At 39.3% G+C, this 18858-nt stretch overlaps 2 protein-coding genes across 2 annotated transcripts; both read right to left on the bottom strand.

Moving 5' to 3' along the window:
- Window positions 1–3416: 3416 nt before the first annotated feature.
- Window positions 3417–3749, bottom strand: LOC118334291 (cortexin-1). The gene has a single exon (XM_035670138.1). The coding sequence runs from the start codon at window positions 3747–3749 to the stop codon at window positions 3474–3476; it is 276 nt and encodes a 91-aa protein (XP_035526031.1). The 3' UTR covers window positions 3417–3473.
- A 6690-nt stretch (window positions 3750–10439) lies between these two features.
- Window positions 10440–18625, bottom strand: LOC118334284 (mitochondrial import inner membrane translocase subunit TIM44-like). Its single transcript, XM_035670130.1, has 13 exons — window positions 18561–18625; window positions 17083–17187; window positions 16639–16803; window positions 16429–16509; window positions 15958–16107; window positions 15627–15760; window positions 15400–15485; window positions 15050–15142; window positions 14748–14872; window positions 14085–14135; window positions 13724–13813; window positions 13356–13466; window positions 10440–13054 (listed from the first exon to the last, which is right to left on the bottom strand). The coding sequence occupies exons 1-13, from the start codon at window positions 18588–18590 to the stop codon at window positions 12935–12937; spliced, it is 1341 nt and encodes a 446-aa protein (XP_035526023.1). The 5' UTR covers window positions 18591–18625; the 3' UTR covers window positions 10440–12934.
- Between the last annotated feature and the right edge of the window lie 233 nt (window positions 18626–18858).

The raw sequence follows: 18858 nt of genomic DNA, 5'->3' as shown, positions 1-18858 counted from the left end.
GTGCATTTCAGTGTGTGTGTGTGTGTGTGTGTGTGTGTGTGTGTGTGTGTGTGTGTATAAAAAAAGAGTGAAAAAAACAATTTCCCCCTGGAGTAACAATAAAGTATATTTTCTTCTTCTTCTTCTTCCCGATGGGAAATACAAGAGAGTTAATCTAATCAGCCGAGCCTGCAACACCAGCCAATAAACATTTGTCTTTCAGAAAAGCAAATATTTGTATGTTCCTGTTTTTGATTACTGCTATACAACTAAATTATGATAGTGTTTATATACACCCTCAACCACAGTAATATCATGACATATGGTAACACAGAACAATTTCTGCCATGTCAAGCCTGAGTCTGTCTGTCTGATGATCCAGCCTTATTTTCATATCTGTGTGCACATGTACATGTGTGAGTGGGTGATGGGAACTGAGTGTCTTTGTTGTTTTATTAAGGAAGTAAATTCTCAGAACCCACTGAAGCAAAATCTGTTCTGTTAATTGCCGAACTAATGAGGTGGGGGTGTTGCACTGTGCTTCCAACCATCTGTTGGAGCCTGATAAACTGAGAGGGCTGTTGTAGTCTTGTTACCAAAGTCTGGCTGTGCAAAGTTTGTGCAAGGTTTATCACTACAGATAACTTGCCCTGACTAATTTCCTTACTAATACCCAGTCAGTAAGACTATGTAAAACAACATTAACATCAAAATTGTGTTTATATGGTCCATGTACCCTTATAAGTTGCAGGTATTTGGTCAATAACCAGAGAATATTAAGACCAGATCAGACCAGACCGTCTCTCAACTAGGTGTAAAGACATTTTACTCCAATCCACAGATGTCAACCTCATGATGATGCTACAGGAGCATTCAGGGAATCTTAATAGTCATTAGGAGGATTCCTCATTGGGGCACCATGAATGTAAATGCAAATTTCATGGCAATCCATCCAAAAGTTATTGAAATATTTCAGTCTGGAACAACTGACTTCCCTGTAGCAATGCCATTAGCATGGGTTTGGGTTAATGTGTGCTGATGTTCATCTTTAAGTAATAAAATACTGCACTGCACTGTACTAATACAAGTTCATATCAGAACAATTCTCAGATGAATGTACAGTGGAAATGGACTCCATGTAATTCATTATTTATACCGTTATTTTGAGTAAAGGATTGTATCCATTATGTGTTTTCTCATAGTGTAGAGGCACATTTGAACACTGATTGATCCTTCTGCGATAACTGGACTTGTAATTCTCACAGTATCCTGTAGAGGTCTCAGCTCACCAGATGGCTAAGTTCCTGAGTGAGAGTGCTCACAAATCCAAACAAAGTGACAAAGTCACAAAATGAAAATTCAATCAGGAAATGCATTTAAAAAAAATAAAACTAAATTTCTAAAAAAATTTAATAAGTTAATAAGACTATCTTTGATATGTGAGTTCCATGTCATGCTTACCTAAATTTCTTATAATAATAATAATAATAATAATAATAATAATATAATAATACTGGCAGTGGTTGATCTTTTGTATGTTTTTCTCTGGTGGGGATCTGACTCCACAAGGGCCGTTCATCGTAAATTAACTAAATTAACTGACTGTCTCTTTATGAGCCTCCAATTGATTATTCGATTGATTTAATTTGCTTTAAATCTTGCTAATATTGATTATAGTGCAGCAGTGAAGACAGCCTTTGCTCAAGTAAAAGTTTGTGTGTGTGTGTGTGTGTGTGTGTGTGTGTGTGCGGACATGTATTACTCATGTTGTGGGGACATAAATCTGTTTACACAGTCACATTGTGTGGACTCACCTTCCTTTTGAGGACAGAATGTCCTCATAAAGTAAAACATAAAGACTTAAGGTTAGTGGAAGGGTTGGGGTTAGCCAAGTAGGGATTTGGATCAGGATAAGCCTCTAGGAAATGAATGTAAGTCAATGTAATATCCTCTGAAGCGATGGAAACATAACTGTGTGTGTGTGCATGTGTATTGCAAGTACGTAAGGTAATGAAACTTTCTAAAATCAAGACAAGACAAAAGCATTTATTTAATTAATAAAAAAACTGAATGCCACTTTAAAGAAACATTAGGAAAATATCTAATTCTTACAAGCAAGAGTCTTCATCCAGGAAGTTGGTCAAGATAAAATAGTCTTTCAGTCATCATTAAGCAAACAAATCAACCTTTTAACAAATTAGTAAAGTATCAATACTAAACTTTATTTCAGTTTAAGGACTTTACAGTATAATAAGGGCAGCAACAATATTACAAAACAAATGGCAAAAGGAGCAGTTACATCATTAGTATGAAATACATATTAGCTTTTCTCATATTTCTACAGGCACTGTTGAACAGATTTGGCTGGTGCACTGGACGGGGCCTAAAGGCAAAAAGGATTAGGCAGAGGAAATTGGTGTACATGCATTTCATAATAACACTTTATATGACACATATTCAGTCAGTGCTGTGACCCCTACACTGAGCCCCATAAGCCTCTTAAAGGGAGAGCGACATGAAACAGCACAACTCCAAATAAAATGTGTTGTATTAAGTGTTATGTATTATAAACTTTAGCTTTTCTACTGGGATAAGACTTTAATTTAGGACACAGTGAATTTTAAACAAAACAAAGTAATATGAATAGCAGCTACATTTTAGGAGGCAATGTAAATGATTGCCTCAAATTATAGAAGCTTTGGTTAATTAGAAATCATTTTACCTGAGGATAATCTTAGAGGTGGTAAAAATGCCTCACAATATCCAGCATGGTTCACATTAAAAATAAATGTACAAAAAAGTTTTCTAGTTCCAGAGAAACTTTGACATCTTCTAAGATTTTGGTTCAATTACAAAAAAGCTTAAAAATAAAATTTAATTTTCACATTTTAATAGTAAATCAACATATAAAGTTGACAGTCTTGTCTCTAAATCAGCATTAACTAATTAATCTGCATATTAGTTATGTCTTAATGACTTCCATGTCTGCCCTAAACTCATTTAATTTCTCTTTTATTCAATAAGGACCTCTCTCGCAGTGGCTCTGCTCTCTATTTATATTTCAGCCCTGGGATTCTTAAAAACATTATAGAATTACACAATGACATGATAAACGTAATGCTGCGATACTGATCGTTGTCTTCCTGCACTGTTTGTCACTCTTAAAGCTGCAGTGTTATATCATACACAGCATATGTCTCCAATAATACATGAATCACTGTAAATTAAAATGGATGCAGGATTCTGGTGTGTCTGCTCTTTTCCTCTCTGCCCTGCAGCATTTAATCCTTACGCAGATACTGTTTAATTGTTTTTATTCTGTTATCTTGACAGTTTGCATTACCCCAACCACAGACACTGTAACAAACTGCAGTTTCTCTCATTTTCAGGACCTGAATATTTGGAAACAGAAGCTCAACAAACCTTATCAACCAAAAGTCCCTCGAAACAACCATTACATATCCCCCTCCTCATCTCCCACTCACTCCTCATCTTTACACCAGTGCATAATCAAACTGCCCTCTGTCCAACCCCTCTTTATGGTCCGTCCATGATGCTGCTGGCATGCTGCTGTAGGGATCTAACAAGATACGGACGCAGCGAACGAGGAGAAAGAGCAGCAGCAGCACGAGGAGGCCAACGAAACACAGGGCCGATCCCTGCTCGGGGTGCCCTGCCACGGGCTGCAGCACCGTCGGGCCCCTGGGGAACCCGGGCGGAGCGGGAGAGGAGAGATCATAGTCCACGACCCAGTAGTTTGTGTCGCTCATCTTTGAAGTGAGGGAATGTTTTGGAGGTTGAAATTGTTTACTGTGTGAGTTTTATTTTGCAGTCAGAAGCTGTTAGGGATGGCATGGCTCTGCATGGTCATCTTTGTTTTTGAGTGTGCTCCAGATGGAGATCACATAGTGAAATCTGGCAGATGTCAACCAATTGAACTCAACCACAGTGTTTCCCACGAGCCACGGGGCAAAGAAATTGTTCCTGCAGAAATAACGCACACGAGGCAAATCAGTAGTGCAAATTAATAAGCCCTCTGGTGAGCGGAGCAGCAAGCTGAGGCATGTCAGTGAGGTTTAATTAGATTCAAATGGCTGCTGTTCACTGTCTCCACATAGACGCACATGCTCTCCTGAGAAGCTAACAATACAAAAGTTGAGCTCACTATTTCAATTTCAGCTCATTGGCATGGCCCTCCGTTCATTTGTCAATATTTTAAGTGTCATCCAACAAAGGATCGCGTTGCGGTGCTTCAATGAACGTTTTTTTGTATTGAATCCCTTGAATGCTTTGGTTGTGTTGCAATGACTTGCTGATTTACTGAAAGGGCATCTATTTTTATATCTTCATCACCAGGAACCTCTTCATTTGGGGATTCACTCATCAAGATACCTGAGAGAAAAAAGCAAAGATAAGATGCAAGATTAGTGAGTGAGTTAACAGCATGCAGAGGCGCTGAATGGAGGGAAACGTCTGATTGATTTAGGGAGTTCAGACAGGGGCCTTGGAAATCAAGGAATATAGATTTTTACTGTTGTTTCAGAGCCTGAAGTGAGGTGTTTTCAAGGGGCCCTTGTCAACACACAGTCTCGCTTTAAACTGTCATTACATACTCTGTCCAGTCTTCTAATCCTTCTTGTGAGAAAAATAACTGAGACAAGGCAGAAGCACTACCCTCTGCTGAACTCAGGTACAACATAGTACAAGATAAATAAATCAGACACTGATGAGGGAAGAGAAAAATGTGCGGAAAACCCTTAGAGAGTTGCTGCACTCTTGCACAGAAACACTCTCTGTAGCCTCTTTAATGGGCTGTGGAGTGGAGAGACATTTCCTGCTGTAGGTGCACTCCCAAGTCAGCAAATTCTATTCCAGGAGGTTTTGTCTCCCTCCTTACCACCCCACCGATTCTCGCAAAGACACGTTGATAGCTCCCCTGCTCTCGATGGTGGGACTAAAGGGCCGAGCGAAGCTTTAATAGGAGGCTTGAAGACATAATGAAAGAAACTGCCTGCCTCAGAACCAATTATCAAATGGCCTGTGGTTACATCAGGCCGAACAGCTCATGTATCGAAGGGAACTAAATGAAGACTCAAAAGTCAATACAGAGCCATGAAGCAGGCATGAAGTTTACACAGCAGGACAAAACATTTGTCAGTCAGTAAGTGCAAACCACTTAGAACAAAGCTGCAAATGAAAGCTGGAAAATAGTAGTTGAATGAGATGATAAAAAAGTTAGCTGAGAGTATCTACGCAGTCAGAATGTAGTTATGCAACACAACACAATTTTTGCTAGACACTGCAACTCTACATCACAGTGTACTTTATGCTACATTGGCAGAATATACAGTGGTAGGGAGGGTAACATTAATTAAGCTCCATGCTACATTTTTTATTCCAAGACCAAACCTCTTCACAAGTCAGGAAGTCAAACAAAACGCTTTTTTTAATATCACAAAAGTATATACAAATATACAAAAATATCTAGTTATTCATACGCAGACTCTGCAGATATGTGGACCCATTAAAGATGGACGTGTCCAAAGGTGACCAGGGAAGTCACTGTATGTTTTTAGGTCACTCACAAACTCTGCAGGTTACACAAGGTCAAAATCATATACAAACAGGACAGAGCCAAGAACGAGGTCGGAAACACAGTCGCATTGACAAGTAAAAACAAATATAGCTTTAAAGAATATAAAAGAGGGGGCGACATCAATTTCATGGCTCATAGATCCTCATTGAGAAGCCAGCTTTGGTTCCTAAGCAGCAGATAAATCACACTGCCTGACCACATCTGATTTACACATATAATAAAAAATAAAAACTTTTACTGACTGACTGACTTTTAACTGTTCCAGAGCCCATATTGGATGAAATATTTGGACGACTGTCAGAGAACCACATATTTTCATTTAAAAGCAGCAATAAAATAGAGTAAAAAGTAGATTTACGAAAGCCTCAAGCAGCCATGCCAATGAATTCTGATGACAAAGCACATGCAGTGACATATGGTGTTCCTCTTAGCTGTAATACCTCCTGTTTGTACCTATGGATTATATCAGCAGCTTTGAAAATGTCAAGGACTTCTCCTAATAAAAATGGTAAATAAACCCTGAATGTGGGACTCCCAGGCTACACAAAGCCAAATATCTACAGTTGAAGCTCTGTCATGTAACTTTTTTGATTTTAAAGCATCTAAAACTTTTACTTCAGTGTGTGCAATTATGTTGTCTTTCTTTAATCCCTGCTGCTGGTGATCTTTGATTATATCACCCCAAAGACTGTCTGTAGTTTGATGTTTATTCTTCTAGTCAAAAGCAATAAAACTTCTTGATCACAGAAACAAGTGGACGTGGTTCAAAGATTCAGAGACAGGCAGTTTAAACTTTCAAAAAAAAGCAGGAAGAAGCAGATGATTTTATTCTTTTAAAACTTACTACTGTCACTGTATTTCAAAAATGCAGGAAATAAGTAGTCATCTGGTAAATCTGCCTTTATATGACCTGATATCACAAGTACAGTTTAAAATGTTGGTGCCTTAAGAAAGCACAATCAACTGCAGTAACATTAATATTGTTATATTATGTATATATATATATGTGAGGCTGTCTCTACTGTATTACAGGTTAGCAGGGCAGTCAAGTGGATCACCCATGTAAAAATAAGGGATACATGAAGTATTTTTCTTTCATTTAAAACATTTATTTGCATAACATTGCCCAGTGTAATGTGACGTGATGTTACACAACAGCACAAGGTAACACCCTGCCCACTATAATCCATAAAGTAACACCAGGGCATGCGTGGCATCCACAGCTCCACACTGACTTCTACAAACAAAAGTTCACTTATGACAAACAAAGCCATCGTTATCGCATCCTTCTAGAGACAAAGTGGAAGGACAATCAGATTAGAGAACTTACCTTCAGGCTGGTGATGATGATGATGATGATGATGATCCTGCAGCAGCTGTTCAGCACCGCGGACAGCTCCGGACTCTTCAGGTCTGAACCACTGACAGTGTGTATGAACTCTGTCACGTCCTGCTGCACCTCCTCTGCTTCGTCGGGAGCTTTAAGCCCGCTCAGTTTGAGGGATCCGCCCCACCTCCCTCACTCCCTGCCCACTCATGACTGTCCCTGTACGGACTGCACACATAATCTTTTCGTTTGGATGAGTAAAGCGCCGAAAGCCGTGTTTGGCTTCTGCATTATGTAAGAGGACTGCGTGGGGCATGGACACTGAGGGGCCAGACATAGTGCCACTGTGTTTTATTGTTGTTTACTCCAAACTAATAACTCTCACATTCTCTTAGAATATTCCTGTACGAATAAAAAACAACTTTTGCACAACGAAACGTAGTTGACCGGTGCGCAGGAACTAGATCATAAAGGTAAAGACTGCATTTGCTTATAAATAGCTTTTGTACAGTTTTGTACAATTTACCTTAAACATATCGATGGTCCACCAAGAAGATGTCATATGTTGTACAAAGTGTAGAGCCATCCAAGACAAAGCTGTAATTTTGGGCTATAGAAATAAAACTGACTAGATTTAACTATAACTTTAGTCTCGTGACGCTTCTTACAATTTATTAAAAGACAAATGTGATGAGGCCCCTGCAATGGCGTTAGAGGTACCACTGAAGACATTGAGGTCCTATATAAAAAAAATATACCAGTCATTTTTTTCTAGGAAGTTTTTTTTTAGCACCAATGGGAGAGTTTTTATACAGTAAAAAAGTATACAGTATACTGTACAAGAATGTACACATGTTTTGGCTGATTACAGTATTTCTGATTCAGGAGGATTCAGTCATTTTCCACCAGAATATTTTTCCTGGAAGCTTGGAGAGAGTTTTGAAACAGCATAAATTAAACTTGAACTCTTTGTTTTAAAGCTCTATAATTTCCTAGAATATTTTGTTTTAAGATGTGTAATATGGTAGTAATATTATGTTTTTTTCTTTTTTTTCAATTTCTTCAAAATAACTGCCCCATTTACATAAAACATACAGAAAATATAACTGAACAAGTAAAGATATCTTAGTCTCTTTGGTGTTATGTGCTATGCCTTTGTTTGGGTTTAAAACATACATGGCTGAATTAACCTGTTCTTTCCCTTCCTTGAGGGAAAAATGAACTGTGGGCCACCCACTCTACAGGTTTGCTGTGCTGCTGGTAGTTTGTACCATGTGTACCATGTAAACAGAATAGAAACTATTGGTGAAGCTAGAATTAAATCAGATCAGATTTCAGAACCAGATGTTCACACTGCCCGTCTACAAAACAGTGCTGCTGATCAGGTAATAATGCAGGTAACATCTGCTTTCATTTCATTTTTTTATTAATTCCCCAAACTGGTGGGTAGGAGGCCCCACAAATAAAGAGCCCTTGGCCAGTTTTCCACTTTGCCCTTGTAATCTTCACTTCCTAACAACGTAATACTGTGGTTTGTTTGTAATAAAGTAGGTCTAGGCAAAAAAATAGTTTTTTTAAGAGGTAACAAATTGATTTAAGTCCCATAGATTGCATATGCTTAAAGCAAGACTTCATTACTGTAGGTTGTATAAGATGACAGCTTTGCAAGTTTTGCTGAACTTTAAGAAAATACATGATGTGGAACAAAACAAGTAGAGCAACCTGACTGTGCCTGTGGCTTAGCTCCAGACACTCACTGTGAGAAGTAATTAATTGACACAATTAAAACTGTACAAACACTGGGACAGATTGCCATCCGTACACATCCACATCTCCCCCGCCTGAGGCCGCATGGGATCTCCCTGTAGGTTTAATTAATAGTCAGTGGATTGTAACACTGTCCTGAAGGGGCTCATAATCAAATCACACTGAGCAGTGCTCCGGCAGGCCGCCCACTGTGGTCATAATTGATAAGCCTGTAAGGTTATGAAATTCAACAAATCCGTCGTACAACGGGAGGTCAAGCTGTGGTTATGGAAACAGATGTGAGTCACCACTACAGGATATATAGACCTCATGATAGCAGGTGAGTCTTGGAAGACTGGTCTGTGAAGCATTTGAGTCTTTGTTGCAATAAGTTGTCCTTTAAAGCAGTCTGTTCTTTAAGACACATCTCACCTAATTCCACCATACACTTGACCATTTACAGTTTTATATGTAACAGCTCCATGGGGAAGTACACGGCTTGGGAATAAGTGAGTGACTCAGGACGGGATGTCCCAGGATTGTTCTGGAGTTTTACTTCCAAATGATCACCAAGTGTCTCCCCACAAACTATGTCCAACAAGATGAACATAACCTTGCAATACTGTTGAGGATGGTAATTCATCTCTTGTGAGTTCAGTTTCTTTGGTTTGAGGAATTACCCAGGAATTACTGTCAATATGAAGCAAGATGAAACAACGTAGAGTGAAATAAATGATGTAGTGCATCAAACCCTAAAGGTGTGCAGCATGCTTAGAACAAATATTGATTTCCTGTCTATCAAGCTCTTGTGGAGTTTGTCTCTTAGGACTGAGCAACTGATTAATTAATTAAATCACACATTGTATAAAAGCATGTTGCTTATCATCAAATCCAAACCAAAACAACCACAAAAGTAAATTTAAGTATCAAAATAAGTATATCTATGAGATTCAGACACTGTAATATCTGCTTACATAATTGTATGATGTTGCTGCACTGAAAGCCTTTTCATTACGCAGACTAGAGCACAGCTTGGTGTATACATGGTAGTGTGCCACAATGAACATACTGTAATAACTAAAGCAGATAAAGCAAAGCACTGCCTCCAAGGACTTTTCTGTTTCTAGGCTGTTGTGTTGGTGCATCCAACCCCATTCATTCAGATACAATAAGAGTACTCATTGCTCAGGGGCCAAAACATTGACTTTTTAACAGGGATGCCTTTTCTGTATCATGTTATTTAAATGGTTTTACTGTTAACTTACTGTTAACAAATCAAAATAAACTAAACTGTATGAGAATGTCCTGCAGAGACTTGCCAATAACACTATTATTTGGAAAGGGTTCACTTTAATTTACCTTTAAGAGCTCATGTTTGTTCACATATCAACTCTCAGTAGCTTTCAGTCAGTCAAGAGAAGCAAGTAGACTTTGGAGGAGGTTAGTTAGTACAAGGATGTGCCCAGTCATTCATCACAACAGACAGCTGTAGGATGAGGTCCCCTATATATATCAGCCATGTGTGTGGATCTACAGGCATGTGTTATTTAAAGCCTGATCTATCAACCCTATACTACCAAATCCATAGGTTTATCAACCAGTGTCAATGGCCAGATCCATGGACATATATCAAAGCATGTCAGGTTTGAAATGAGAAAACAAAAGACACACACAAACACACACACAAGCACACACACACACAAAGAGCCCGAGTTTAATTTCCTCTTGTGAGCACAAACACACACAATGCATACAAAGCTGCTGGCTTTAAGAAAGCTTGGACAAAGCAAATCATAATACAGCACTCTTTATTCAGACATATTACTGGATAAAAATAGAAAAACTCATGAATATATTTTTCTTTGGTCAACTAAAACATAAAACAATGAATGTAAAGTTCAATTACGAATATATTGTGTAAATTTTAGTGGAACACCTTAAATGCATATACATCATACAGTATGGAAAATGATTTATAATCATGGGAAAATGTGGCAACAGGGTCATTTTTCATGCAAACCTTTTTGTTTCCTAAATCACTTGTTGACACAATAACAAGTTACACTGGGTCTGTTGTCACTTTATGTAAACCAATGTACTCCAATCTTAAGAACTGATCCTTATTCTGGTAAAATATATATATAAAAAAATCTTAGTTTAATATATTTGTGCCTTGAATTAATATACACAATAAGACTAAAACTATGAAGTCCTGGCCACAATGTTAACGTGTTGCATAGGACAAACACAGTGGTGATCTGTTGAGTAGTGGTGCTAGAGGAAAAGTTACATATTTTATTATTTATTATTATTCACTGTGTGGGGATGAAAAATAATAATCAGATTTATACCTGTTAAGAGATTTTGCCATGGACCAGCTGTAAGGGAAACTCACCAACAGTCTCTTACCTTCACAGCTTATACATGTTTATCAAGGAGTTATCTCACCTGTTGTTTAATTTCCAAATTGAGTGCACATTATATGCTAAGTGTAGCCCTAAGTGGTAGGTATTATTTTTCACCCCAAGGCACAATATCTCTAAGATGCACAGGGGGTTCTGTATCACTGAATGCTGTCAGCACACACCAGGAGCTCATCACAAAGAGACGCTACTTGAGCATAGTTTGACTGTAAGGGGTTGTCATGAACTCTATACGCTTTAGGCCATGGATGATAAATGTCATACACATAAATCATGATTCTCAAGGTACAATCTGGGCACAACAGATATTCATCATGAGCTCAACTACTCTTCTCTTTATGGACGTTTCTGTAGATTAATTGAACAGTAGAGGAAAACGTTACAGTACAATCATAATGTGTTCAGTCTTCAGTGACAGAGTAGAGACAGACACAGAATTAATTTTAAATACAGTCAACAGTAGAGTAATGCACTCATTCATTCAAGTTTTCATCTTCAGCATTAACCCCTTGAAAAGCCACATACATAAAAGTAAACCAAACATATTTTAATACAGCAACATGAGATGGCAATGGATCCTTAAACAATAAAGCTGCCATGGCACATATGAATGTGGTCCCACCCAAGCTTACAAAGAAGCAGTATTTGATATTTAATATATTTACAAAGGGTTGAGAGCTGTAAATACATTTCTACTTACTGATGGTGTACAGAACGTACAGTGACTGGGGGTCCAATGCACTGCAACTTGATAAAACATATGCTGCGTTATATAACTGCAAATACAAACGCAAAGATATGTCTTCTCGCTTTAAGCTGCAGCACATATGACAGCAGGCACCCTGACTATACAGATCATTATATCCTACATTATAAGGTCCAAACTTCATCTTACTTGTTGTACATGTGTTTAAGTTTTCTGATGTAAAAGCCTGCAGGAACCACCACAGCTGAATTTTGTAGCCAATGCTGTAATGCCTTAAGGTGCACTTGGTTTAATGGTCAGTGCTAATTTGGTTACCATTTTCTGTCTGAAGACATTTACGACATCTCATTCTCTTATGTGTGCTTTATAGTGATTAAAGTCGTACTCCAATTTAGTTGTCATTGGGAGTCTTGTCAGGCTACACGCTGTGGAAATAAACTGATGTACCTGGATAACATTGAGTTCCCCTCTAACTTGAATTATGGAACCTGCATTACGAAGGTCTCTCATGCTGTCCCACTGAGCTATGTTGGTTGCTGCAACATGTGACTCCATGCCACTGCCAAATTTTCTTTCACATTTTTTGACAAAGACAGTGAGCATGAGCATTAAACTTAATTTTAGGCTTCAAGTGTCCAGCAGGTAAAGTCACAGGTACGATGTCCATTTTTTTTCCCACCGATCTTCTTGGACCTGGCCACTAGGCTGGTATGGATGGATTGTACCATTGGGTTAAACAACCCAAAAAAGGGAAATGGCACAGGCTCCTCTTTTAGCCAGTTGGTGAACAAGTTCCATCCATTCCAAAATTAATGTAAATGTTCTATATTCGACTCCACCTGGAAATCCAAGCACTGAGCGAACCAGTGCAAGAGACTACACACACATACTGGTGGACACAGTTTTCTATGGATATATCGGTAGTTTAACTCTATGTTTATGTATATTTTTGCAGCTTAGAGTGGACAAATATATACATGTGCAAATGAAGTCTCTGGCATAACAAAGGAGCATGCCCTCAGATGTTAATGTACATATACTGTATGCGTGAGTCAGTGCGTGCAGGTGTTAGCAGACACATCCTTGTATCTGCTGCCCTTCTTCACAGTTTGTGTGTTCCATCGACCTTTTCACCTGTGTTCTTCCTCCACCTCCTCCTAGAGGACCTGCTCGGTGCTGGAGGCAGAGATGTCCAGGAGTCTCCAGGCTGCGTTGGGGTTCAGCTCCTCCTGGTCACGACACAACGCCCAAACATACATCATCCTCATCACCTTCCCCTGTTGAGGAGGGAGGAGAGCAGAGGTCAGCCCCGAAGAGACACTATGGATAGGGTGGACGGCTCTTCTAGAAGTTCAAAACTTAATAATCATCCTTCTGATTTAGCTTGTATGAAACACTTATCACTTTCAATTTAAATCCTAGTGTATTACTAAAACAAGAGTCCTATTGCTACATTAAACCTGTTTTTAATGTGTTATAAAGTTGATCTAATTTCAGCCATTTGAGTTGTTTGCTTCCTTGAAATGACTGATTATATCAGATTCACTATGCAGGTGCAGTAATTATAAGTTTACTGACCGGATCTCCTTCCACAATGTCTCCTTTGGGGCTGCGGATCACCATGACAACCTGTGCCTGGAAGGTGATGATCAGCACTGGGCCCTGGTCCATCATCTTACCCATCGCTAGCTACAATGAACAAAGAAATATATTATATATTATATATAAGAACATTAGAAGAACACACTTAACAAAGGTTATTGTCATTTTCTGCAGTAAAAAAATTTCTTATACACGTAAACAATACATAATGTCTGCTTTTGTGAATGTTCGTTAAGAGGGAAAACGAGGACTAAAGAGAAGGAAGGAAAGACGCAATCTTACTTTAAATATGTGAACACAGTAGGGTATAACACACAGCTGGTGTACATTAGTGAAACACTTACATCTATGTTATCAATGTCAAGGATTTTGGACTGGAAGAGCAGCCCCAGTGCTCTGGCCTGCTGGATGGGGTGAGCCAGCTGACTGTACGTCTGTGGACAGGTAAAACACATATTTGACATGAAAATGACGCAACTGAAGTAGACAGACCAACAGTCGTTTCTATTTCTGAAAAAGGTCATTGTGCCCATTTGTAAACAAATCAAAACACTGACAGACTCAGAAAGCACTGGAGCATTAATCCCCAGAGATGTTTAAGGACACAGGGAGATGGTGATGAAACACAAATACCTCCACCTTCCATGGTGTATTTATTTAGAGTTGATTAAGTATATAACTTATAGGCAGCAGCATTGAACTTACAGCTTCATAGCACCAGTCTTTTAATACATCCAGCTCTCCACGGATCATAGCCTGCAGAAAGGACAGTGACACTGTGTTATTGATGATTGCTTACAGAGGGGATTTTCCACACGTCAGCTTAGGCAGTTAATGAGTTTCAGTCAAACCTTGTCAGACACAGTTTTAAAAATGTAAACAGACCATTTTACCATACAGCCACTTGATAAGGTCTTGACTTGTAGCCTTTACAGATCTTAATTCATTAAACCACATTCAATGCCATCTTTTATTATTATTATATGCTTATAATTTTCTTGAAACTGCATCATCCGCTCTTGTTATGGAACCATGAAGGATGAACACATTGTTCTGAGTGTTTCCTGGCATCCTGTCATCAATAATTTCCAATTATTCTCTTTTGCTACCCAGCTTGCTTAGAACTTGCTTTAAAATCTAACAGTTCCACCCCCGACTTTCATTAATTCTAACAGGAGAAGTCACAAGTTCGTTTACTGAATCTTATCTAAGGTGGTTAAAGAGTCACATTTAATGAAGCAAGTCCTCCATCAATAAGGCTTTTTCTAGCTTCCTTAGCGGAATACCTTCAGGTATTGAGCTAAAAAAACAGTGTGAATGAAGTAGCCAGAAAGAGAGTAGGAAAAGCTGGAAGATGAGTTTGTTTACCTCCAGTATGTTAGGGATGATGTCTTTTTCACACTGTTTGAGAAAAGAGTCTTTGTCAAAGGTGGGGTCTGCCTTCACAATCTCTGTAAGCACCTCGGACATTTCTGTCTTAGAGAAAAGACCACCTAAAAAACAAACACCAAGATCACTCGTTACTACAAATGGGATGTTAACAAAAATAAGTGTATATCTTATGTCTATGCTTTAAAACAAGCTAGTCTTTTGTTGTCTGCCACTAATTTGAAGCAGATTTCCGGATGAGGTGATGATAAGAACTATCAGCAACTATGGTGACGTATTACCTAGGAAGTCAGTGACTTTGTCTGTCACAGCTCTGGAAGCTCTGATGAGGGAATTGTCACTTTCATCATATTTCATCTTCATCTCAAAGAACCCTGTAGGAAACAATAGGGAAACAACTGTGGTGAGGATGAATTGTTTGATAATGGGAGATAAAAGCCTGCACCTGTGAGAGCACATGTGCCTCAGTAAAGATAAACACTTGACACCTGAACTGTATTCATTTAATATGCAATCTACTGTAAAGAATCTGGTGCCATCTGCTGCCCCTAAAAGGAAATTACACACTGCAGACTCATCTATTATATAAACACTAATTCCACAGTATCTAGAATCCAGAGCATTTTCTTACTGTTAAAAACGACGTTATTGTCTTTAAAGTCCTTCCACTGCTGAAACCACTTTGAATCCTTGTGGAGAACGACACCCATAGCCTCTCTGCATCACAAAAAACAAAAGAAATCACTTCCATCAGTAGAGATATTTACAACAAGTGCAGTTATTGATTAATAGGGAACATACACTGTCCAAGTGAAGATATATATGCTTACAAAAGAAGGCACGAGAACAGTTACTCACTCATTGGCCTCGAACACTCTGCTGTCGCTGTCAGCTCCTTTGGAGGAGAAATCGCTTCTCTTCCTCAGCTGGGAGGGAGCTCTGTAAGGGCCGGCATCACCAACATCTATCTCCTTCTTCATGGTCTCCACACTCTACAGAGATGACACACAGTTTCATTATACGCGGGGTATAACGGTGCATTTATTTATACTGAACCATTCAGTACAGGAGGGAGATAGCTGCAGCTGGGTACTAACAACAAGGTTTATTACAAGATGCCCCTCCAGACAAACTCACTTTTGAGAGTGAAACCTTGGAAATTTATGAATATTATGTTTTCACATCTGACCTGTGAGATGGCCTTGAAAGCGCCGGTTCGGCCCAGTTTTTCTCCTCCTTTGGAGACAGACTCAGCAGAGTGCATGGCTGTCCTGGCTGCCTCCTCCACGCCTTCCTTGATCTTCTTCCCAATGTCAGTACGACTCACCTCCTCAAGACCCTATGGCCAGAATGCCAATACAATGGACACACACACAAATACATAAAGACAGTTGCAATTAGTTAATATGGTTAAACATACAATATGTCACTTTTCCAGAAACCAAGAAGACATAACTTTATTTTTTCATTTGAGGCCATGTACTTTTTGACATTTTAATCAAACAGAAAAGGGCAAAATATATAAAATGCAACTATCCATCACAAATGGGATAACTCCAATATGACATGTACGTATTGATGTACGTATTGATTCTGAGGAAACAGTCATTGTGGTCAGTTTTAATAGGCCAATCTGCCCCCACAAGTGCTGATACCTTACCTCCTTGACGGTGTCTGACAGGGAGCCGAAGGTCTTCTTAAACACCTCTGAAGTTTTCACTGTCTCAGCCTCTATAGTTTTCTAATGAAGGAAATAAAAAAGCAAATGAGTGAATGAGTCACAAAAGTACAAAATAATAAATAAAAAATAGTAATACAGTTTTATTATATTACTCAAAAACTGTGGCCACAAACCAAATCATGCTCTTACATATTTCCTACGGGCTTGCTGGAGAGCATCAGACTCCTCAAGCCTCTTCGCTTCTTCTCTAAACTTCTTTATGTTCTCTTTCATCTCCTGATTCTTACTGAACTCCTGACGCAGGGTGTCCACAAACTCTCCCAGGAAACCTTTGCGTCCCGAAGCATATCGCACCTAATGACAGAACAGAAAGGAGGACTTCAGTTGGACAGACAGATGTGAGAATAGGGTGAACAGATTATTCACAAATTACCACTGAGAAGTGAATAATCCAGAGTCTATATTCTTTTTAGTATGAAAGGAAAAAATAGGGCACAGCAGTCTGATAAGTAAAACTATTATTCAACTTTCAAACTTAAATGAATTCTTAACCAAACAACTCATCGTTGTCTTTGGTCGAATCAACAATGAGTGTGTGTCATTTAAAAGGTGAATGGGAGTTTCTCAGTGTACCTGCACAGAGGGAGCTGGACTCCCACGTAACCTGTAGGCATCTCCTCTCCACGCTGAGGATACCAGAGGCCGGGAGCAGAGGGCCAGGGCACGTCTGCCAACCAGCTGCAACGGAGAGAAACTCAGTCAAACAGTAACAAACATCGACTCTGCCAACACGGCAGTGGGTGGAGAATGACTGACAGGCGGTTAATGGGACACTAATGAGTCATGCCCACACAATAATGAGCAATGATTTAAAAATAGGAAAATGGCAAGAAAAACAGGGTCTTATTGCTACTTGCAAGAACTCCATTTACCATTTGTTTCGGTTCTTTACAGGGCGGTAATTTGCATATGATATAGTAATGTTAGAGACCATTGCCAGGATACATGTAACTGTTGTTTCAACATGGTCGACATAATAAGAAAAATAACAATTAAGTGTGTTGGTAAGGTGTGGTCCACTGCAAGCCTTAAGAACAGCTTCAGTGCTCCTTGATATAGATCCTCCAAGCCTCTGCGGGGGGGATGAACACCATTCTTTCAAAAGCTAGTCCCTCATTTTCATGGTGTTTTTTAATGACAGAAGTGGAGGGACCTAAAAGAGTTTTTATGAGTTAAGATCAAACCATTCAGTGATCTCTCAAGCCTTGTTGATGGGGGCATTTTCATTCATTCATTCATTCATTCTTCCCTCTAAGGGGGATAAACAGACCAAAATCATGCCGGTGTCTCAATTCAGATATTTCTCTAATGTGTCAGCTGTCTTTAATGGGTGGAAACATTTCAGACTGTAAATTCTGTGGCCATAGTTGGATTTCACCTACATTGTCACTGCTAACGTTTAGCATATACTGTTCTCATGAAAGCTGTGGCCCCATAGTATTTAGAAACATTTGAATATCAGTAGCAAAATAGTATCTGTGTCTGTAAAAAAACCTAACCTGACGATATCTGGGTCTCTTTTCAAATAGTTGATCCTCTAGTGTCACAGAAACTGAAGGGTCACAGGCTGAGGTTAACCCAAATCACACATTCAATGTTAAGAGTCTAATCTAATTACTATAATACTATACCGCCCTTATTAATCCTGTTTTACCTGCAATGTTTTACAACCTGCAGTCACTGAAACGATGAGTCAGTACTGAATATATGTCCGAGTATAAAAGGCTCACTATAACCAAATGTTAACAGTTTCAAACCAGAGCTCACAGACATCTTCCCCCCCTGCAAACCCTGAAACAAAACGTTGATTTCAGACGATGATTTGTTGATTTGTAAACAAGAACATTGAGAACACTGTTGACATGGTGCAACAAGGCCTTTTCTGACGGACATCTCGCGCTCGAGCTGAATTAAAAACACCCTAATAAATCTCCTACACTCAACTGGAACCGAGAAGACTAGTACCAAAGCCGTGCGCCACTATCCCCGTTATGAGACGATGTGCTGGAGACTTCGGAGCGGCAGTGAAGGACAATGTGTGAGTGTCTCACCTCGTAGCACCGACACACGGAGGCTGCCATCTTGATCTTGAAATGCGCGGAGCAGCACGTGCAGCCTCGGTGCAGCAGCTGACCTTCCGCTCGACCAATAGGAGCAGAGCTGGGGGGTCTGGGGGCGGGGCCGGCTGTCAGGACGACGTTAAAGGGACAGTACACCCTAAAAGGAGCTACACGGTGCTTATGTTACACTCTCATTATCAACACTAAACTAAGCAGAGCATTTAAGACTTTTAAGACCATTTATTTTATCCCTAGTTGGCTGTTTTTTAAGATGACACTGAATGGGCTC

The sequence above is a fragment of the Morone saxatilis genome, unplaced genomic scaffold (assembly GCF_004916995.1).
Source record: "Morone saxatilis isolate NCDOM2014 unplaced genomic scaffold, NCSU_SB_2.0 Contig23, whole genome shotgun sequence".
NCBI lineage: Eukaryota > Metazoa > Chordata > Actinopteri > Moronidae > Morone > Morone saxatilis.
This window is presented reverse-complemented; position numbering and strand designations above follow the sequence as displayed.

Excerpts from the sequence above, each read along its gene's own strand:
- LOC118334284 (XM_035670130.1), bottom strand. The coding sequence starts at position 18,590 with ATGGCAGCCTCCGTGTGTCGGTGCTACGAG. Across the intron at positions 15,761-15,957 it reads CTTTCAAGGCCATCTCACAG|AGTGTGGAGACCATGAAGAA; the intron begins GTCAGATGTGAA and ends TCATCTCTGTAG. Across the intron at positions 13,814-14,084 it reads AAGACTGGTGCTATGAAGCT|ACGTACAGTCAGCTGGCTCA; the intron begins GTAAGTTCAATG and ends ACCTGTCCACAG.
- LOC118334291 (XM_035670138.1), bottom strand. The coding sequence starts at position 3,749 with ATGAGCGACACAAACTACTGGGTCGTGGACTATGATCTCTCCTCTCCC.